The sequence below is a fragment of the Heliconius melpomene genome, chromosome 21 (assembly GCF_056956725.1).
Source record: "Heliconius melpomene rosina isolate 202511_hmr_F chromosome 21, ASM5695672v1, whole genome shotgun sequence".
NCBI lineage: Eukaryota > Metazoa > Arthropoda > Insecta > Lepidoptera > Nymphalidae > Heliconius > Heliconius melpomene.
In genome coordinates this window covers 9655301-9675667 of record NC_140409.1, presented here as the reverse complement: position 1 = coordinate 9675667, position 20367 = coordinate 9655301, and the positions used below count along the sequence as shown (strand labels likewise).

Here is a 20367-nt window from a genome sequence, read left to right as displayed (position 1 = left end):
TTACCCTTAGATAAATAATATATTGACAGGTATATTTAAAGAAATATAAATATGTAGAAATATTTTATTTTATATCATATATTTTATATATACTCTAATCACAACTGGTTGTTCCTCACTTCTAATGATTTCACTGAACAGGGGTTTCCTCTCGAACCAATTTCTGCCTGCAAATTTACATATATAATTTAATTGTAAATAGTAACAATAAACCTAAAATGTAATGAATCACTTAATTTAATACAAGCTTGTGTCATAGAATCGATTTTTTAAAAATAAACTTAAAATTTATAATAATGGTGAGGAAATTGTGGCACTAGTGTGTAACAGTAACGGTTGTGGGTTGTGACTCGGGGAAATGAAATATTTATTTAAATTTATATTTTAATTTTTTCGGTCTGGTACGAGGCAAAGCGCGGCGTTGGGTTCCGCCACTCAATACAACAATACCTGCAGAAATTGGCGGAATGGACTGTCTTAACATTAGGTTCTCTCTGCATTACTCTGCTGTATACGGGATACATCATAAAGATTTTTTAACAAAAGTAAAAACTCTTTCAAAGATATCAGATATTTCATGTTTTAAAAATACTTACGGGAGTGGATGTGCAGATATTGGAGCGGGATTCTGATTCTGTTGGATTGTTGATCATTCGGTCCTGACATTTCCGCGCCATTGGGAATATCAACGTGCAGAGCAGTCTTGTATTATGAAAAAAATTACACACTAATTTTATAAACATGAATAAACATTGTAATATATCAACTAACCAACATATTTGAAAGTTTGATTAATCTTTGAATTTAAACATAGTCCAAATACTTATTTTAAAAGAACATCAATTGAGTATATGTATTACCTTTATATTAGTGGACCCAACTTTATTTGAGTAAATCAAAATTAACAATTTGTATCCTATGCATATTGATATTTCTTTCTTAAAATTTTATTTTATTGTCTGACTTTCAGTATTTCAACTTTATTTATGCATTTCTGTTTTTCAAAAAAAAAATTTTAAAAGTTACTATCCTGTGCATTAGGAGGAAGTTCATCTGTAAGAAAAGAATATATTTAAGATTTATATTACTGCATGTTAGTTACAGTTTATTTTAATTTTTTTTTCATAATATTAAGTGCTTTATTATTATAATTAGTTTATGCATTACTCCATATATTTTTCTTATCTATCTACCTCTACTACTATCTTTTAAGTAGTCAATCAAAGCTAATTTTCCAGCAACAGAAAGTTACACCCTTATCAGGTAGTTTAAATTTGGATATAAATGATAATCAATCAGAGCAAGGACAAAGTTGGCATTATTGTTAACAAAATTATAAAAAGATATTATTTTTGGCAGACTCAATTATTTGGACAATTATTTATTTGATTAATTAATTGTTATTTTAATAATAAATAATGTTAACACCTATTTATAATTACACTGGGCTGGAGCAGGCAAGGCGAATGTTGATATATCGGAAAGAGTACCCTTAAGCCTACATCTGTGGTTGCAAGTCCCGGGCCCTGCTCCATGCTCCATCTCATTTAGAGACCGTAGATAATATTAAGTTTAAATTTAATAATAATATAAATTTTTTCAAATTTTTCTATATGTAACATTATAAAATACCTCTCCTCCTGCTTTTGGCTCTTAACCAATGTGCTTCTGTCACCTTTCTGTATTGCTCTATTTTTCAAAATAATAAAGTTTTCTAAAAAGTTACTGTTGCATGTTGTAGGAGGCAGTTCATCTGTAACAAAAGACTTAATTTAAAATTCCTAGTATTGTGTGCTGTGTGCTATTTACAGTTTATTTTTCTTAACATTTAGCGCTTTGAGGGCAGTAGTGGGTTCAATCCCCACTTGAGAAGATGAAATATTTATTTAGAAACTCACCCTGAGTGCAGTAAAGTATAAGAAAAGCAGAATGCCGTACAACATAGTTTACAATTGTAAAAAAGAAACTTTACCTGGTCTTCTAAAAATATCTCCCCAAAACTAATGGAAGTAAATAGAGAGTATAATGACTCCAAAGAAGTCATAGGCCAACAACTTTTGACCCGCGCCTTTGCCCTGAAAACAAAATAAATTTTGGTGATGAACTTTAAAACTGTTAGGTTATTTTTCAAAAACATAATTAATTCCCTTCTGAAATTACTTTTATTGGTCCTAGCAGTCATGTGAACTGAACACGCATATTATAGCATTTACCGGTCTCTAATATTACACTATTGATTTTTACTTAAATGTGGAAGATCTGTTAGTATTGGTTTAACAGCTACAAAATTTCAAGACAAACACTCGCTACCAAATAAATAACGTAATTATAACGCTTGAAGGTACTCGCAATAAAATAATTTTACGTAACATTTATACACTTACTTGATAATATTTAGCTTTTCTGTCTTAGGAAACCTGTGAAACAAGATCGGCATCTTCAGCACGTGTTTTACCAAACTTCAATCGTATTTATGTTCAATTCGTATTCAATGTGTGAAAGACACTTTACAAATTCATGATATCGCTAAACTTAAAGTACAGTCTTTAAAGTAAAATAAAGTCAGAAAAACAGCTAAATTACGACAATAACAATGAACCGCCATGTTATTATGTTATTATTGACCTAGACAGTAAACAGCAGTGCTGCCATTGGCAGAAAGTCAAATATAGCAAAATTGTTCGAAAAAGTAACACTTGATTATTTCAGGTAGGAAACGATATTGAAATTATATTAGTCCATTTTATTGCATTTTTTTTGTCTAATATTCCTCAAAAGATAAATTTAATGCATTATAATTAAGAAAAACATGCCTTTTTGATCCCGCTTTTAGCAACAAAGTAAGACGAGTTTGACGTACACTTATAACGTTGATATAATACAAAATTGAAGCGTTATAATTTAATTGTGTACTATGTCGAGAAATCTTGGTACAAGTATATACTTCTGTATAAATGATACAAATAATAGTGATTGGTACTTAAAATTAAAATAGTAATGTGAAAATAAGTTTGATTCTTGTAACATAGAAGAAGCCAGGGAGGGACAAAAGCAACGTAAATTATTGCAATAGTAATAATCTGGCAATGAACCTTAAAATTTACTAGTTGCCAGTACTATAAATTATAATTAATTTTATTAGAATTTTTTAGGTGTGTCTTTAAGCACCAATCACGCACACAGCCAAAGGAATATTATATTTTTTAAATTAAAATAATATATTTTTTAATTAATTAGTATTTAAGACAATTAGAAAATACATTGATATATATTTTTAAAGTTAACTGTTTTATTAAAGTTAAAGTTTTCAATAACTTGATAATATTCAATAAAACCTCCTGTACAATTAGTAAATATAGAATGAAGAAAGAAATTATACCGGTCAGCATTTACGTTTACTATGTAGGTCCTTCTTAGTATTTAATTGTATTGACGTTTTGCAGTCGTACCTAGGCCCTATAGCGCATGCACTTTTCATGCACTTATGGTAGATCTACGTAGAACAGTAATATTTCACTTAAAAAAAATCCTGAAGGATTCCTTACATTATTATTGAAATATTGCAGAAAATACAATAGTGCTGACAAGATTGTGTTGAACTTCAAGAATACATTAAAATTGTATGTTTTTTCTTCTTATTTTCATTACATTTCTATATATTATTATTATTACTTAAAACAAAGTTAAAAAATCAATAAATATAATTCAGATTATGATATGTTCGTACATACTTTGAAAATTAATAATCTATATGTAGCTACTTGATATATTATAATTTATAACAAATAGAGCAACGCAGTGGAAACTCAGAGTAAAAAAGAACTGTATTAGAATAAGCTTCCGCTGAAAGGAGTATCGTTTCACATCTGTTTTCCGACTATATTAAGATTCACAACATTTAATGTAAATATTTAGATTATTTACTGTAAAAAAAATACTATTTTTTTTTATAATTTAATTTATTGAAGAAAAGCGGATACTGTAGTTGATTATATTTATAAGTTGCTGGCTTGTATAATTAGTAAACTGTTATGGCGTTTGTGTTCTGATACACAACGCATATATAAGTCTTTTCCTTTCAAAGGAAATGAAACATCTGTAAATGTAATAATTGTGTTTATTGGAAATATTTTAGCATGGGTACATTATTTTCATTAAGATTAAATTAATCTTTTTAGAATTATCACATTTTAGGTTATGTTTCCGTCTTTTTCAGATACATTAGGTGTGTTACAGTGATTCGAAAGATCTAGTAGGCGTTTTTCTCCAAGCTTGCTTACATAGATGTGATGTCTGAATGAATTTCTCACGGTTTTTAGACATTCAGTCATGGTGGGAAGTCCCAAGCATTGCCTATTTTTGTTCCTTATTCAGAACTGCTTTCAATCTTTTGGATTTTGACATCGAAGTGAGTAATTGGACATTTTTTGTTCAGTGTCAATTTTGATAAATACAAAACTCTTCATTATGCAGTAAATTGTTAAATTTGCAGGAATTGGAGGAAGCCCTCCTAACAGATGGATCGGAAGAGACCGCCAGTTCCCTTTTGACCGAATTGATAGTGCGACTCTTGAACGGTTGCTTGGGCAACAATGACATCTCGGCTTTTAATTATCAGGTGAGTCTTAATATTGAATTTAATTTTGTTTATGATATCCTTATGACTTTGATTCTCTGACTACATATTTTTAACCCTAGCCCACTCACTTTTGCTACCTATCCTAGATTATGCAGACACCTGTTACCTAGATTTATAACAGCAACTGCTTAACAAGTTGGAACACCTCCAAAACCTGGTTATTGGATTCATTTTCGGATTGAAGAAGTTTGATCATGTCAGTAAACATCATTCTAGACTTGTCTGGCTTCCTATTAAGGATCATCGAAATCCTCACACTCTTTCTCTTCTCTACTCTGTCCTTTTCCACCCTGAAACTTCAACCTACATTAAGCAGCATTTTTCCTTTCTCGGTTCCAACTTGTCTTCCACTAAGTCTCCATTCCCAAAATAATAATGTGCTGGAGAAACCTTTGTGCCATATTACCATTGTGCGAAACTGTGGAACTAAGGGATGGTAGGGCTACCACATATTATAAGGCAGTCTAAGACTATGAAAGCATTTAAATATAAAGTAAAAAAACTATTATCTACAATTGTTGTGTATCATCATTATATATTTGCAAATATTTATGTATATCATTTATGCTATTTATGCATTATATATATTTTATTATATAATAGTGGTATACTATTATATAATAAAATATAATGTATGAATTAATAAATACATAGGTATTATTTTTTTTTAATATGTTTTACTCTATATATAGTATATACATTTATATGTGTTATGTGTATATAATTATATATATTGTTTCTATTTTCGTGTATTGTCACAATTGGTTTTCCAACATACTATGCCCGCATCCCTCTATATATTCCTACAATATGGTTGCCTGGAAAAGATCACTTTTAGTGATAAGGCTGCCTTTTCACATTTTATTATTTTATAAGCTCTTGTAAATTTTAATTTATATTGTATATTATGATGTGAAATAAAGAGTTTTTATTATTATTTTATTTCAGATGTATTTGAGGCGATTGTTTAGGCAAAAATGTCAAGAAACACACCGATACAATCCCTTCAATACTGACATTGATTTTCAGTTTCTTCCTCTTCGCACTAAAGTTGAGATATTATATGCATTATGTGATTTCCGGCTTGACGCTGATGATGTTTATGATTTATTTAAGAACCTTGAGGCAGAAAGTTTACGAGTGGAGCCATTGGGGTGAGTTATTTAATGTTGATGTTAAATATATAAAATTTGCTTAATGTTTTACCACATAAATAAACAGAGTCTGTAAATATGTCCACATTGTGAAATTTAAAATCTTTTGGTATAAAACCAAATGCACAAGTTTAGCAACAGTTTAGGAAAACCTTTTTGAAAACATTGTTAGGGCATTCACAGGAGGAAGATACTAAGATGTTATTCATCTGAATTTTAAATAAAAAAAATGTGACATTAACGTAGGACATAAAGTGATTTTGTTATGAATGTGAAACAAGCTTATGCTAGAGTAACTAACAAGGGATTTGATATACAGTATTTATCTCATAAGGACTTGGAAAAACAAGGTGTCTCTGTAATCCTACTGGTTGTGGGTTCAATCCCCACTCTAGGAGATGAAATATTTAGTTAGAAACTCACCCTGAGTGCAGTAATGTATACGAAAAGCAGATATTTGCGTGATGATAATATATAATGAGGATAATAAATAGTAGAAATTAAAGAGAAATAAATATATAAGTGATTCTTAAAATAATACATGTTGATCTTTATAAGTTATGCAAAATCAAGTCTGTTGATATCTAGGCTCATCAAGTGGTGTAGAGCTACATTAAAATGTTTTTTCCTTCAAATCCATGTTCAATACAAAAGCATGTTTTTTTTTCTATATAATACATTCTTTCTACAAAACTCAATAGTGACACAATCATGTGACTAAAAATATATAAAAATATATTATTATATTGCAGATGGGATGACAACGACTCAGCATATTGGTATTTTTATGGCACACGACTTTACAGGGAAGATGTATTAAAGAAGAAAGGAAAGAACAAGAAGAGAAAAAGAGAAGGCAGTAGAAAAAGAGGTTGGTTCTATGGAGATGACTGGCTTGATGACGAAGATTCAGAAAGAGTGTGGCAAGTGGTATGCTTTACTGAAGATGATTGGACCCACCTGACAGACAAGTTCAAGAAGGCAACAACCAAGATTGAAAAGGAACTTTACCGATCTCTATCACAAAATTTCTTACCAGAAATACCAAGACTTTTTCAAGAGAAGGAGCGTTTGCAACGGAAAAGGTTAATATTGATAAATTTTACTTATATAAAAAACAAACATTACATTCAATTAGCTAGCTTTAAACTCAATTATATAATATATCAAACTATTACTATTTTCCTCATTTGAAGACAATATATACTGCATTCATGGTATATTTTTGTGATATTTCACAGGCCACATGAAACAAACCTTGTCTTAATATTCCCTTATATTAATTTAAGAAATAAATTCATATTTTATCTCACTCCAATTTTTATATAGTTATTACCTCATAAGAAAATTGTTTAAGCGTGTGAATGTATTTGTTGTACTATAATTATTTTTGGGAACTTATTATTAATTGATAGCTTCCCTGTGATTATGTTATTTTAGGTTTGATTGCATGTTAACATTCTGTCAAAAGACCAAAAGCTCTACGTTTGCGACTTATAGAATATATTATTTTAATAATATTTTAATTATTAAGGCAAAACTGTAACTACATAAAACAATTTAAGAGAAAAATTTTACCCACTTCTAATTCTCTTTTACCATTATGAAACTTGGCTGTTATATATATAGAGCCAGAAGGTAAAAATAAAATTGTAGAATATGTATATATTTGTTACATTCTTTTTGATACAATCTGTTCATTTCTCCTGTTAACATGGGGCATGTTTTTAACTTCAATTTATATTAAGTCAATTATAATTTACAAAAAAATTTCTGTTTATCATAATACTAATTCTTAGTAATAAATTAATTTGTCTGGAAGAGATTGCTTAAAGCAATAAGACCGCCTTTGCATACATGTTTTTCTTTCAATTATATTTGTGTTGTTCTTTCTATATATTTCTTTTATGTGTGCAATAAAGTATATTCTATTCTATTCTAAAGTATATTCTATTCTATTCTATTCTATTCTTAAAATATAATTTGCCATTTTTACATATTTGTTATATTATGCTTTGCGAAAGTATTCTGCTTTTTAATAGATACATCATTTTCTTAATATTAGAGGAAAATCTTCTAATATTAATAAAATATTTAAATCTTAATAAAAACAATTATGATAATCATGTTCAATAAACTTGACAAAGTGTATTTTGGGATATTTTTTCTTCAACGTCAACTACATTATCAAATACAAACTTCCCTTTATTCTTCTCACAGCACTAAGTAGAATCGAAATATTATTAATTCAATAACAAACAAATATATCATAGTCGTAAAGTTAATGTACAGTTAAGGTACAGTTAATGTCGTAAATTAAAAATAGTTACTAATTAAAAATGCTAAGCAAATGTAATCTGATTTCACCGCATTTGCGAAATTATTTGTTGAAAGTCTTGCTAAAATTTATATTCAATCATGCAAGCTCGAGTTTACTATAGTTTAGTTTCATTAAATTAACTTAGATAAGCGTTTTTTTGTTAATTTTGCTTCTGCTGTGCTGTTAGTGTTGATAGTAAGTGTATGCTATTATTTGTTGATAATATTTGAAACTTGCTGTGATTGAAGGTTACTAGAGGTAGCGCCGCGCCGCACGTCCAGCCGAGTCTTGCAAAAGATCAAACAAAAGGAGGAGATCAAGAACAGTGTATATGATTCGAAGGACGAGGACAGCAAGGAGACCCCAACAGCCGCACGCGAGAGCCGCGCCCGCCGGCGGGAGCGATTGAGGCGGTATGTTTATTTACATATATTCTGGATACTGTGTTCAACACCTTTATTTCTTTCGTGTATGTTCGTCGATTTCTCCATAATTTGTGAACCGATTTCAAATAATATTTTTTAAAATTCGGAATAGAATACTTCTGTTGTGGTTCCATTGGCACCTAGTTGGGATCTGATAGTATCTCTGGGAAATGGATCATCATGCCCCGGGCGCCGCTCATAAAGAGGCGCCAAATAGTCCGCAAAACTATTTAAAGATAGATATAAAATGATTTTGTGTTCGACTGGGGGGCGCTGTGAAAGTATTTTGCCCCGGGCGCGAGTTAAGCTCACTACGCCACTACATTCTTATAACGATAATTCCATATGGCGAAAATTAAAGTTTCAGCCAATTCTATAAATCAGTTGATGCCTAACCGGCTGTGTGCGGGATACAGCGTGAAGCTAATAAATCTTATACTTGGAAAATAGCATTTTTTATTTAATTGCCTTTTAATATTGTAAAAAAGCCATATTAGACCTCGAAGTTTATATTTATATTAAAGTACTCTTTATAACTGCGTTCATACATCTTAAAATAATAATAAATTTCCACTTTTAGTAGTGGAGCCATACAACGTTAAATGTTAAACAGATATATAATTATTACTTTCAGATCAAAATCCTCATCAGCTTCATCAGACCCTTCATCAGACAGTTCGAGCGATCGAGAAGTGATGCCTCAAAAAGTTACGCGAAGGTCTCGGACGAAAGAAAAGAAATCCAAGAAGTCATCGTCCACCCACAAGGGGGAGCCCCCACCAGAGCCTGTGGTGCGAACTGGACGCAAGACTAATAACTCGCTGGCAGCCGCTACTGGCCAAATAGTAATACCCGATAATGATGAACCAATCAATAGCACTCGGAGGAAGGTCAAAACATCGCAAATGTAAGTTATCTATACTAATATAATAAAGCGGAAGAGTTTGTTTGTTTGCTTAAACGCTAAGATCTCTGAATCCACTGGTCCGATTTACTTTTTTTTTATGAAGCTACATTCTTCAGGAGTGCTATAGGTTATGTAACATTACGGTATAATTAAGGTTAAATAACGAAATAACAATAATAATGAACACCATCGAATTGCGTCGCAATCGAAATTTAAGCGCTTGCGCTGCAAAAATTGTTAAATATATGTTAGTTCTAAAGTCCTCAACAACCTATATAACTCGTACGTACGTATCTCTTATAAATAAATTACAATAAGGCATTTTGTGACAAAAAATAATTGAAAATTGCAAGGTATTTCACTAATTTTTATTTAAATTGGATATTGAAACTTACGGGCGAAAGTTCATCGTCAACAAAAAAGTCATAAAAATAAGCTTCGGCTTCCTAGTATGTAATTAGGACGTGTACTTTTTGAGAAAATGTACAATTAAAATAATTTAACGCCCTGTTTACGGCCGCAAGCTCTTGTCGCCATGTCGTTGATGACATCCTCTCAAACTGCTTGACAGGATATCAGAATGACATGATGATGACAGAAATTTGAAAACAAGTTGTTCATAATCAATTTGTTGGCAAACAATGCTTAATAAAAGTATGAGTCGGCTAATCATAAATAATATTAACCAAATTAGTCTTTTATTCTGTCATTCTGTTTATTTTATTTGACTTAACGAAATAAAGTAAGTAGTGAATTAAATTCAAGTGTGACGGAAATTTGCAATAGCAAGAAGTGATTGTTTATATGTTACTGAATACTAAAGTTTTCACAATAATTAAAACTGTTGATAACATTTCTATATTTTCCTCCAAATTTTATATAAATGAATCAATCAATTAAAAACACTTTATTGCACAAAGAAAATACAATTTAATTTCTAAAAATCTAATATAGAATCTTTAATATAGATTTACTAATCTACTGATTATTAAATAACAAAGGCTTTGTCTACGAAATTATATTAAAAAAACTAAGAGTTGAATTGCTCATGACACCTTCTGGTTGCTGGAGGTAACTGTGACCACAGTTAGAAACTATTAACGTGATTTAATATAGACTGTAATAGCCTTCCTCAATAAATGGACTAACTTGAATAACACTTTTTTTTATTTGAGTCCCTGAAATTATTGCGTTCAACTAAACAAACTCTTCAGCTGTATCATTATTATTAATATAGATGAGCTTTACAATATAAAAAAAAATCAGCTTTCCGCTGTATCCCGCATACAAGATTAAGGTTAAGCAGAGGGAACCTAGTAAGAGAGAGTAAAACACTCCGTTCCCCAATTTCCACCATTGCGTGTTGAGCGGCGAAACTCAACGCCGGGCCGGGCAACGCCTTGGTGCAAGAGTGAAGAAATGAAAATATTAAGAAATAATAATTCATACCCACGAGTAGGGTTCCGTCCCGTTATAGTTACAATATAATTTAGGATAAAGTATGCCACTAAGACCCAGGCGTGCCTGTTCACCGCGAAAAAAAGGCCATTTGAATTGTCCCCCTCGTTTCGAAGTGTATCGGTCCCGTTAAGCGACCACCATGAACTTCTTGGTATTACTCTCTCATCGACTCTTTAACTTTGGATCTTACATTGAATCCAGAGCTCAATTGGCTGCTAAGAAACTTGGCGTCCTCTCCAAGGTGAGACAGTACTTTACACCTCAACATCTTCTCACACTGTATAAAGCACAAGTTAGACCATGTATGGAGTACTGTTCCCACTTATGGGATGGCTCTGCCAAGTATCAGTTACAGGCTTTGGAGTCGGTTGAGAGACGAGCCAGAAGGATAATCAATGACAAGACCCTAGTTGATACTCAACTGCAGAGCCTTAGCCACCGGCGTAGGGATGCATCGTTGTCAGTGTTTACCGTATACATTTCGGCGAGTGTGCTCTTGATTTGCATAGCTTAATTCCCCCAGCCAATTTTTACCTTAGAACCTCTAGGAATACAGCTTCACGCCATCCGTATATGGTGGAAATTTCTGCCGTACGGACGAAGCGCTTTGAGGCTACATTCTTCATCTGCACTGCGAGAGATTGGAATTCATTGCCGGCATCTGTATTTCCTAAGACATACAATATGAGGGTCTTCAAAACCAGAGTGAATAGGTATCTGCTAAGCAAGCGTGCCACACCGTAGATCGCATCAACGCTCACCAGACTTGATGCGGTCAAACGCAAGCCTATTCAATATAAAAAAAAAGTTGTAGAAAACATATCTTTGGTTTTAGCTTTGGGCAAACTGAAGAAGATATTCAAACTGACATGTACAAAGTGCTGGAACAGCTTACTGCACATGAAGACGCGTGGCCATTTTTGGATCCCGTGGAAGAGGAGTATGCTCCGAACTATTACGCTGTCATCCGGCGACCCATGGATCTGCACAAAATGGAAGAACGTCTGGACAATGGATATTACTCAGACTTCTCCATGTTCAAGGCCGATTTTAAACTCATCGTGAACAATTGTAGGTTGTACAATGGACAAGATAATGGTAAGTCTAAAAGCAATTACAATTTCTTTTCTTCGTATGTCTACAGTAATTTACCGTTTGTTTTAGTTATAAATAACATCATCAAAGTATCATATTTTTTTAATATTTTGCTATTGTTATTAATTTTTCATATAAATTGCTAAACATATATCACTAATATCAAACATTTCACGTTTTTATATTATCACAATAGCCTTCAGCTCAACAAAATAACTTTATATATTGAAACAGCGCTTTGTAAACTTACAATCTTATGTAAAGATTTTGTTTATTTTTAGAGTACACTATAATGGTGGATAGCTTGCAAAATGCGTTTGATCGTCTCACGGAGAAGTACATGCATCGACTGTCATCATCTGATGAAGAGATTGCTGTGGAGTATCAACTTCCCACACCATCACGGAAACATAAGATGAAACGAAGTGATTCACCACCACCTAACCAGGCTAAGAAACGGAAACCTCACTCTGTATCTGGTATGTATATTATCTGCCCCTGCTGTAATAATTACTTAACTAACTTTTAGAGTAAATAATTCATTATTTTTTGTTTACAGCTGAGCCCAAATCAAGTTCATCGACAAGTAAACAGTCAAAAACAGAGAGGGAAGAGGATGAAGATGAAGGTAAGAAAGAGAAAAGAAAAGAGAAGCCGAAAAAATCTGTGGCACCGCCTGAAGAAGAAGGGGGGGAAGATCCACCAAAGGAGATCGAAAAAACAAAGGATTCCCACAAGAGTAGACATGATAAAGGAAAGAAAAAACGTAAAGGCCATCATAGACACGGGAAGCATTCCAAAAATCATAAGAAAAACTCACACAAATCTCACGAGTCGAGGAAACATAGGAAACAGAGACATGGAAAGAATAAAGACAAAAAATCTAAAAAGAAAAAGAGTAAACATCATGATGAAGAACCACCAGCGGCTATGAAAAGGAGTGACTCGCAAGAATCTATAGAGAGTTCCAATAGAAGCAGAAGCGCGAGTCCACTTCCTTCCATACATACTCCATCGCCGTCGCCCACGGAGCTTGATAAATCTGAGTCAAATGATCAACTACCAGACCCAGATTTTACTAAAGACAAATACGACAAAATAAAAGAAAGAAGGCGTCATGCTGCAAAGGATGCTTGGGATTCACTCTTTGATTATAAACAAAAAGTAGAAAAGCAAAAACATAGTTCTCACACACCAGAGAAGGAAAAGAATCGCAAACTTCGTGAAACAATTGAAAAATTAAAAGCCAAAAACGAGAAGTACAAGGAGACTGCACTTTATAATAGTATTTATAAACCAGGTCGATCTAATTCCGCTCCCACCTACAAAGAAACAACAAAAGTGAGAGACGTCGTCGAATCCGGGGATGAAGACAATGACGAAGAAGAGGTTGAAGAAGAAGATGATGATGACGATGACGATATCATCGAAATGTATGAAGACGATGATGAAAGTGTGGAAAGCGTCAAAGTAAGACCCAAGAGACGCAAACGGAGCTCTGTCAAAAATGCATGTGCTTCAGAGGCGTTAGAAGAAGCTGTGAAAGATATAAGCGAATGGCTCGATGCTCCTAAGAGTTCTAAAGTGATTTCTCCTTGTGACAGTCCAGCGCAAACAGTATCCACAGAAGACAGTCGTATGGACGATGAATCTTCCCAAGGGGAAAAGTCAATTACATCAAAACGAGATTTATCCCGCAAGCGGCCGTCATCACGTGAGCCAAAGATTGTCAAGAGAAGGGAAATACAGAGAACAATTGATAGGTTACAACCCGGCAAAAGCAAGGGTAATTTGCTTACTAACAAGGGTAACAAAAATACAGACAAAGCAGAAGAAGAAGCTCCATTGGGACCCTCTAAAAGTAACAATAATTCAAGAAAAAGCAAAGAAGCTGGCAGCCCGAAGCTCAGTTTGGGCTCTGTCTTACCTACTGTGGAGTTCACCCTCGGTAATGATCACAATTTCAATAATGATAATGTTAATAGTGATATGAACAAAGAAACGAAGAAAGTAGTTGAGGCTTTAGACACTAAAAAGATTGAACTGACGATTGAAAACAAACCAGAAGAAAAAACAACATATCCTAATAAAAAAGATGCAGAGGTCGAAACAGAGCCACAAACTTTAGTAAAACCTAGTCAAGAGAAAGCCACTCCAAATCTGAGCGCCTGGTTCAAAGCTTTCGGTACTCCCAAGAACACCCCTACAAGCGTTACTAAGAAGAAAGATGACAAAACAGAATCAGAAGAGAAGGCCCAGGATGCAAGCTCAGGCACCGCTGAAACTAAAACAACCCCTAATAACGGTGCACCGAAGTACGAGTCGCCGAATGACCCCAACTCTCCGCTCCCGTCCGCTGACGGCGGAGATAGCCCTCTGCCCAGCGTAACCGCCACGCCGCGTCAGCGCCGCACTAGCACGGGCAGTACCATCTCAGAACGTTCCTCCTTCAGTCAAGACCTAGACTCACCCAGGCACCAAATGTCACTCACTTCTCCACTCATTCATTCGCCGGCATCTCCAAGAACCGATGATTTCCAAAAGATAACATATCCCATCATCAACGGCACCGTTCGAGCCGGATTCTATCAGGACACAACATCTCTTAAGAGTAGTCCCGAAAAAAGTTGCAGTCCTAGAGATGCTCCACAATCCCCTTTCTCACCGTATTCTCAGCACGTTTACGCTTCCAACGGTGCCACAGGTTCATCTACCCCTAATTATTTTGTGGATCATAACAAAAGCCCTCTGCCTACGTATGGCCAAAATGCTCCTCCGTACTACGACACCTCGAAGGCCCCCGTCGTCAGCAAGCCCGCCCGCGTCCACGATGACTACACCGCTCTGGGCCCTGACTCCTTCCAGCCACCCCAATATAACGCTCCGTTTTCACCGACGCCGTCGCAGTATTCCCCAGTGCAAACAAACTACTCGCAACCGCTTGTGTCCCCTCAACCCGAAACGTCCACGTCGCAACAACCCACCGCCGCACCTTTATTACCCGACCCGAAGGCTACGCTGTTCCCGGTCAAGAAACGAACATATAATGAACCCGAAAACGTTATACCACCAAAGAAAACCGAAATTATAGAGGTTATGAAATCTCCTGTCAAAACTGACTATAACAAACAGCAACCTATTCAATCTACAGTTCAGGCTCCCACTTCAGTAGATGATATAGCGCTGGCGTTGACTGAGAAATCTGAAATACTCAAATTGAACACGACACGCGAGAAGAATGTCACTATTGACTACTCTGACCGCCGCCATTCAGAAAGCAGAGAAGATGTATCATATGAGAACAACGAAGCTCGTGAGCAAAAGGAAATCGTAACTCACATAGATCTTACAAAGCCCATGAACGCTTTAAAGAAAGATAACATAGATATGATCAATATGGGCTACTTTAATAATGAAGACCGGAAAATAGCAAACGATTTGCATGAAGTTGAATTTGTTAGCAGGGAAACCAACCAAACCAGACCCAATTTGATTCCACAGCAAAAAGGATATGAGATCGAAGCTATAGCCATAAATCTCGGTATCAACAACCAGCAAGTACCAAAGCCACTGACCAAGCCTGCCGTAATCACCAGCAACATGACGCCGGCGCACAGCCGCGTGGCCGTGCTCGAGCGCACCCACGCCGACCTCGGTCTCAATCAGGCTATTCCGCACGCGCACCACAACCACTACGACGCGCTGCCCACCGGACAGCCCATCACCAGTTTCTCCCTCAACGACATCGAACTCGCCAACAAAAAGCTGTACGCATGCAACAAGCCCGCGCCCGCCAACGCGCCCGCGCCCTCGGCCGCCATCGACTACGGCAGCTGGAAGGTCAATTCCATGCGCAAGTCCGACATGATCCCTTCGGACTACTCCGCTTCTAGCTACGCCAGTGAAGACAAACTGAAGACAGTAGAGACTCCCACTGCCGCCGCTATTAATTATAATAAAAACGTACAACATCAACAATATAACAATTACAATACCGCTCCACGATCGGTCGTTCCTAGAGGTCAAGATCTGCAACAGAATCTCCCTGCTGAATTGAGAATACCTAATCCTCGCGGACTACTCAAAAATGACTCCATGACGGGTGCCAATACATCTATAAGCGACTCAGATACCATCGCAAAGAACATGGAGTCGATCACAAAGTCACAAAAGGTAGATAAACATGCACAAAATCACCCTCTGGTGTCATCAATATCTTATAAGACTCCGTACAGTACGCATTCTACGATTCCTATTGAAACATTACGAAATTTACAAAATATTCCACAAATGTTGGAAAGATATACAAACGACGAAAGATACTTGTCTGGATTTGCAAACACCACCCCATCCTTGTATCATGATAAAACTTTCCAAATTTTCAATAAGAATATGGCGTCGGAAGCGCATCCAACCAGCACATCCGTGAGTTCCTTGTACTCGCAACCCTCGATGGTTTCCATAAGCAAAGATAATACTATGTACAAGGGTTCCGCGAGCGTAACGACTACGCCGATGGACGTCAAACGAAGCAAAAGGAAAAGAACAACAGACGCCAAACAACCGTCCTCTCAGATGGGACAAGCATACCACGCGGCCGCCAGCGATGTGCTGACGTCCGTCAAGACCACCATGATTCCCGCGAGCCCCTTCAACTTCGGCACGGCGTCGAGCATGAGCCTGGGGGGCATGTACGGCGACAACGGCGGGTTCACGATCGAGGACATCCGCAACAGCACCAACCAGTTGATGGCCGCCAACTACATGGCGGCGGCGGTGGCCCACCAGCACAGAAGTAACGAGGCCGCTAGTGAGAAGTTAGTGAAAGCCGCACATCAAAACGCAAATGACAGCACGGCCTCTTTTCCTTTTATAGGTGCCGGGCAGGTGCGCGCCGGCTACCCGTACCTGCCGGCGGAGCAGCCGTCGCCGCTGTACACGCAGTACTGGCACCGCTACCAGGAGGAGCTACAGCGCCAGCTCTACCCCGCCGCCTACTCCACGCCGCTCGGCGTGCGCCAGACCTACGACTCCATCAACCGGCCTTCCTGGTTGTAATCAATATGGCTGCAAATACTCTTCACATGACAAGTTTATTATTAATGCATGGTTATTAAGTGTCTTGTACAGTTTTTATTCTTAGTCTGTGATGACAGAACACAGTACCACTTGTGTTTAATCTTAAATATTATTACTTATTAGGAAAGACGGGAATTTCCTAAAACTTTCTACTTATGTTAGAAATTCGCGATCGTAAATGGCTATATACATATGTGTTAAATTTTCATAATAACTTATGAAGTAGGATCTTTCTGTTTTTATTTTTATATAGATTTAATAATATTATATTTGACATTTTGTGTTATTTTTGAAAAAGCAGGCCTTGCAATAAACTAAAATATAACATTAATATTTAATTTTGAACAGAAACTTTAAAGTTATAAGCTTTATTTTGCTGATGAAATTGCTTCTTAATGTCATATCAAATGTATTGTTATTTTATAATTTTAAATTTTATGTTAGTATTTCTTGACGACATTGTTGTGTAAATATTTTGATATTCTGTTTTTAATTAATGTTTTACTAGAATGACCTAAGTACTACTTTTGCAAAATGAGAATAATCTTAGATATTACGTTTAATTGAAATAAGATGATAAATGTATAATGTAAGGAATATTGAAATCATTTCTCTATGTGTAAAAATGGAAATAAAGATTTTCAAAATAATATCCTCTTCCCTTTCATTTACAAACTAGATATCTCCCAAATCATCACAATGCAGCACCTTTCTTGGAAAATTACAAAGTAGGTATAGTCAGGGGGATTTGACCTCCTAAGTTATGAATTTTATGATAAGTTTATATATATGGTGGAGGTATTTTATTTTATTATATTAGTTTATTTTTACTGCTATCATTGTTTTCTCTCCAATTTCATATTATTTTAGTTATTTCATAATGGATATTTAGTTCAATTCCTGTTCCATCGCAGTCTGAAGGTTCGAAACCTTCAGATTGCGATGAAGATTCTGATGCTGGTATTTCCGATGAAGTAATCGAAGAAGACCTTCGACCACCCTTACAAAGGAACACCTATAAAGTATTTGAGGAACCTATGGAATATTGTATACCAGGGTTACCAGAAGGGCCTTTTATTTATTGAACCTAAAAAGGAGGAGCTTCTAACATGTTTTACAGGTGTGAATTTCTTTATGAGTTATGAAAAAAAGACAAAGAAATGTACTCGAAAATGCAAAGCTCCAAACTAGTGTCTTCAAAAAGAACTGTGAAAGTCTATGCCTAATTAAGAAATATAATTTTTTTAAACATTATAATTAGTTGGTTTCATAGTTTTTGTATGTCCTATCAAAGCTCCTTACAATTAAGAAGCCGTAAGTCCGTGATGGTACTTATAATTTAAGGTACTTAAAAAAAGTACTTCTAGATGCACCGTAGACCGCATCAATGCTCACTAGACTTATGCGGTCAAACGCAAGCCTATTCCATATAAAAAAAAAATTTTAAAAAAATGCACTAAATATCTAAAAATAAAATATTTCAAATAAGGATTTTTTTTTAAATGTCTATATCCCGGGAGGAAGGGTTAAAATAAGACTGTTATTAGAACACAAAGTAATTTTAATTAGTAAACAAATAATTTTGTAGTTGAACTATGTCAAGCTGCGAGCAGGTCGCGTGTTCAGGTTAAGTTCTGCAATTCAATTTTTTTGTCATGATTTCTTATATTATACTAATGTCTTGATTGAAGTTATTATAATATAATATAAATGTGAAAACAAACATCCCCAATAATTTTATATTATTAGTTTTTTGTTATTATAGAAAATTGCTCATCATTAAATTAAATTATTTAGAAAATCATTAAATTATTTAGAGGTATGATAAAAATTAATCTGCTTAAGCAGACAAACCAACGAATAAGCAAAAAAATTAAGAATCATTGTTTTGGGTTCTATAACATTAATAGATAAATAGATTTTCTCATATATATCCTATGTACAGACAGCAATCACTTACAATTTTCTTTATATCAATAAATTACTAATCTATCTGGGACAAAGAATTTGTTCTAAATTAAAATATTTTATGAACAAGATGAAATGTCAGTAAACTTAAGTAATTAATTACATTGTTTTGAATATGTAAATTGCAGCTGTTTGGATGGTAATCTCTAATTTATAATCTATATTTTTTTAAAAATAGTTTCAGTGGGTCTACATATTGTTTTATATTGATAATAACAATTAAAGATTTATTTATATTTAAATATATATATATATATATATTTCTATATATATATATACAATCTTTAAAAAATTGTGTTTATTCAGTGATAAAAAATTAGCAATGCCTTAGTGTATAGTCATTAAATTTAAAAGATTAATAAATATTATCAAACACTTGTCTTCATTTTTAGATAAATTCAAAATAATATTAAGATAAGCTAAAGAAATAAGCATTGAAAATTATCATATATAAATATGATTTAATATTATTGAATAGTTTTTATTTATTTGGCTTCAGTTTGTTCCTTTCGTTGTTGTACCATTTCTCTTATATTGTCTTCACTCTCTTTGAGGTTTTTTTCCAAATACTGTTTATTATTTTCCAATTCTGAAGTACGAGTGGTTAAAAGAGATATTCTACTTTTAAGATTATCTTTAATTTCTTCAAAATCTGTTAATAAGAACATTCTCCCAACAGATTCATAAGTTTTTGTTCCAGGTGGTAGGGTGCTGATTTCTCGCTGAGTAACATCGGCATGTTGTAAAACTCTTTTTAGTACGCCAATCTGGCTGTCTATCACTTGAATTTTTTTACTCGTTTCAACCATTTTTACTTGCAGCTCCACAAAGGCTTTTTTCAACTCTAAGTCCACAGGTTTAGCCATCTTTTTTTATATCCTTCTGTATAAATTTTCTTAAGTGGAGTTACAAAATTGAGACCTGTGAGTTAATAGGTTATATGCAAGCCACAGAACACATTTACTTGATGCAGGCTAGGGATGCCCGATGATCATCGATTTTCGATGATCATCGGTGCAACATCGATGCTGTTCTTTCGAACTTTATCGAACATCGATGTTGCAGCTTCTTCTAACATCGGGCATCCCTAATCCCTTTATAGTATATAGAATATACTCTGTGGTTATATGAATTAAAATAAATATATTCAGAATTAAGTATTTGTTACAATATAATCAACAAATGTTACATTTTATATGGGATGTAATTTTAGTAAGAGTGCTGAATGTTGATTAAGACATAAAAGTTGAAAAACCTGGCAAATTAGATTTTGCTACTTATTTTATCCAATAACTGCAGCTAATTATTAAAGTAAAATA

At 34.4% G+C, this 20367-nt stretch overlaps 2 protein-coding genes and 1 long non-coding RNA gene across 8 annotated transcripts; 1 reads left to right on the top strand and 2 right to left on the bottom strand.

Moving 5' to 3' along the window:
* Window positions 1–45: 45 nt before the first annotated feature.
* On the bottom strand, window positions 46–2990 carry LOC146527207 (uncharacterized). 3 transcript variants are annotated; one of them, XR_014879295.1, is made up of 6 exons: window positions 2385–2990; window positions 1973–2075; window positions 1633–1753; window positions 861–1053; window positions 597–702; window positions 46–167 (listed from the first exon to the last, which is right to left on the bottom strand). It is a non-coding gene; the product is annotated as an uncharacterized LOC146527207 (long non-coding RNA). The 3 variants fall into 3 exon arrangements; XR_014879296.1 differs by lacking the exons at window positions 1633–1753; window positions 1973–2075 and having other exon boundaries at window positions 2385–2662; XR_014879294.1 differs by lacking the exons at window positions 861–1053; window positions 1633–1753; window positions 1973–2075 and having other exon boundaries at window positions 2385–2936.
* Window positions 2991–3465: 475 nt separating this feature from the next.
* Window positions 3466–17732, top strand: dikar (CECR2 histone acetyl-lysine reader dikar). Of its 4 annotated transcripts, XM_085205633.1 has the most exons (11): window positions 4008–4140; window positions 4217–4408; window positions 4493–4618; window positions 5588–5793; window positions 6546–6878; window positions 8362–8526; window positions 9173–9445; window positions 11742–12004; window positions 12283–12480; window positions 12561–16796; window positions 16878–17732. In XM_085205633.1, the coding sequence occupies exons 2-11, from the start codon at window positions 4298–4300 to the stop codon at window positions 17057–17059; spliced, it is 6093 nt and encodes a 2030-aa protein (XP_085061759.1). In that variant the 5' UTR covers window positions 4008–4140; window positions 4217–4297; the 3' UTR covers window positions 17060–17732. The 4 variants fall into 4 exon arrangements, with proteins under 4 accessions (XP_085061757.1, XP_085061758.1, XP_085061759.1 ...); XM_085205631.1 differs by lacking the exon at window positions 4008–4140 and adding an exon at window positions 3466–3620 and having other exon boundaries at window positions 12561–17732; XM_085205632.1 differs by lacking the exon at window positions 4008–4140 and adding an exon at window positions 3883–3903 and having other exon boundaries at window positions 12561–17732.
* Window positions 17733–18618: 886 nt separating this feature from the next.
* On the bottom strand, window positions 18619–20023 carry LOC146527205 (prefoldin subunit 1-like). The gene has a single exon (XM_085205634.1). It carries the CDS (start codon window positions 19912–19914, stop codon window positions 19534–19536), a length of 381 nt encoding a protein of 126 aa, XP_085061760.1. The 5' UTR covers window positions 19915–20023; the 3' UTR covers window positions 18619–19533.
* Between the last annotated feature and the right edge of the window lie 344 nt (window positions 20024–20367).

Excerpts from the sequence above, each read along its gene's own strand:
- dikar (XM_085205631.1), top strand. The coding sequence starts at position 4,298 with ATGAATTTCTCACGGTTTTTAGACATTCAGTCATGGTGGGAAGTCCCA. Across the intron at positions 8,527-9,172 it reads CGGCGGGAGCGATTGAGGCG|ATCAAAATCCTCATCAGCTT; the intron begins GTATGTTTATTT and ends TATTACTTTCAG. Across the intron at positions 12,005-12,282 it reads GTACAATGGACAAGATAATG|AGTACACTATAATGGTGGAT; the intron begins GTAAGTCTAAAA and ends GTTTATTTTTAG.
- LOC146527205 (XM_085205634.1), bottom strand. The coding sequence starts at position 19,914 with ATGGCTAAACCTGTGGACTTAGAGTTGAAAAAAGCCTTTGTGGAGCTG.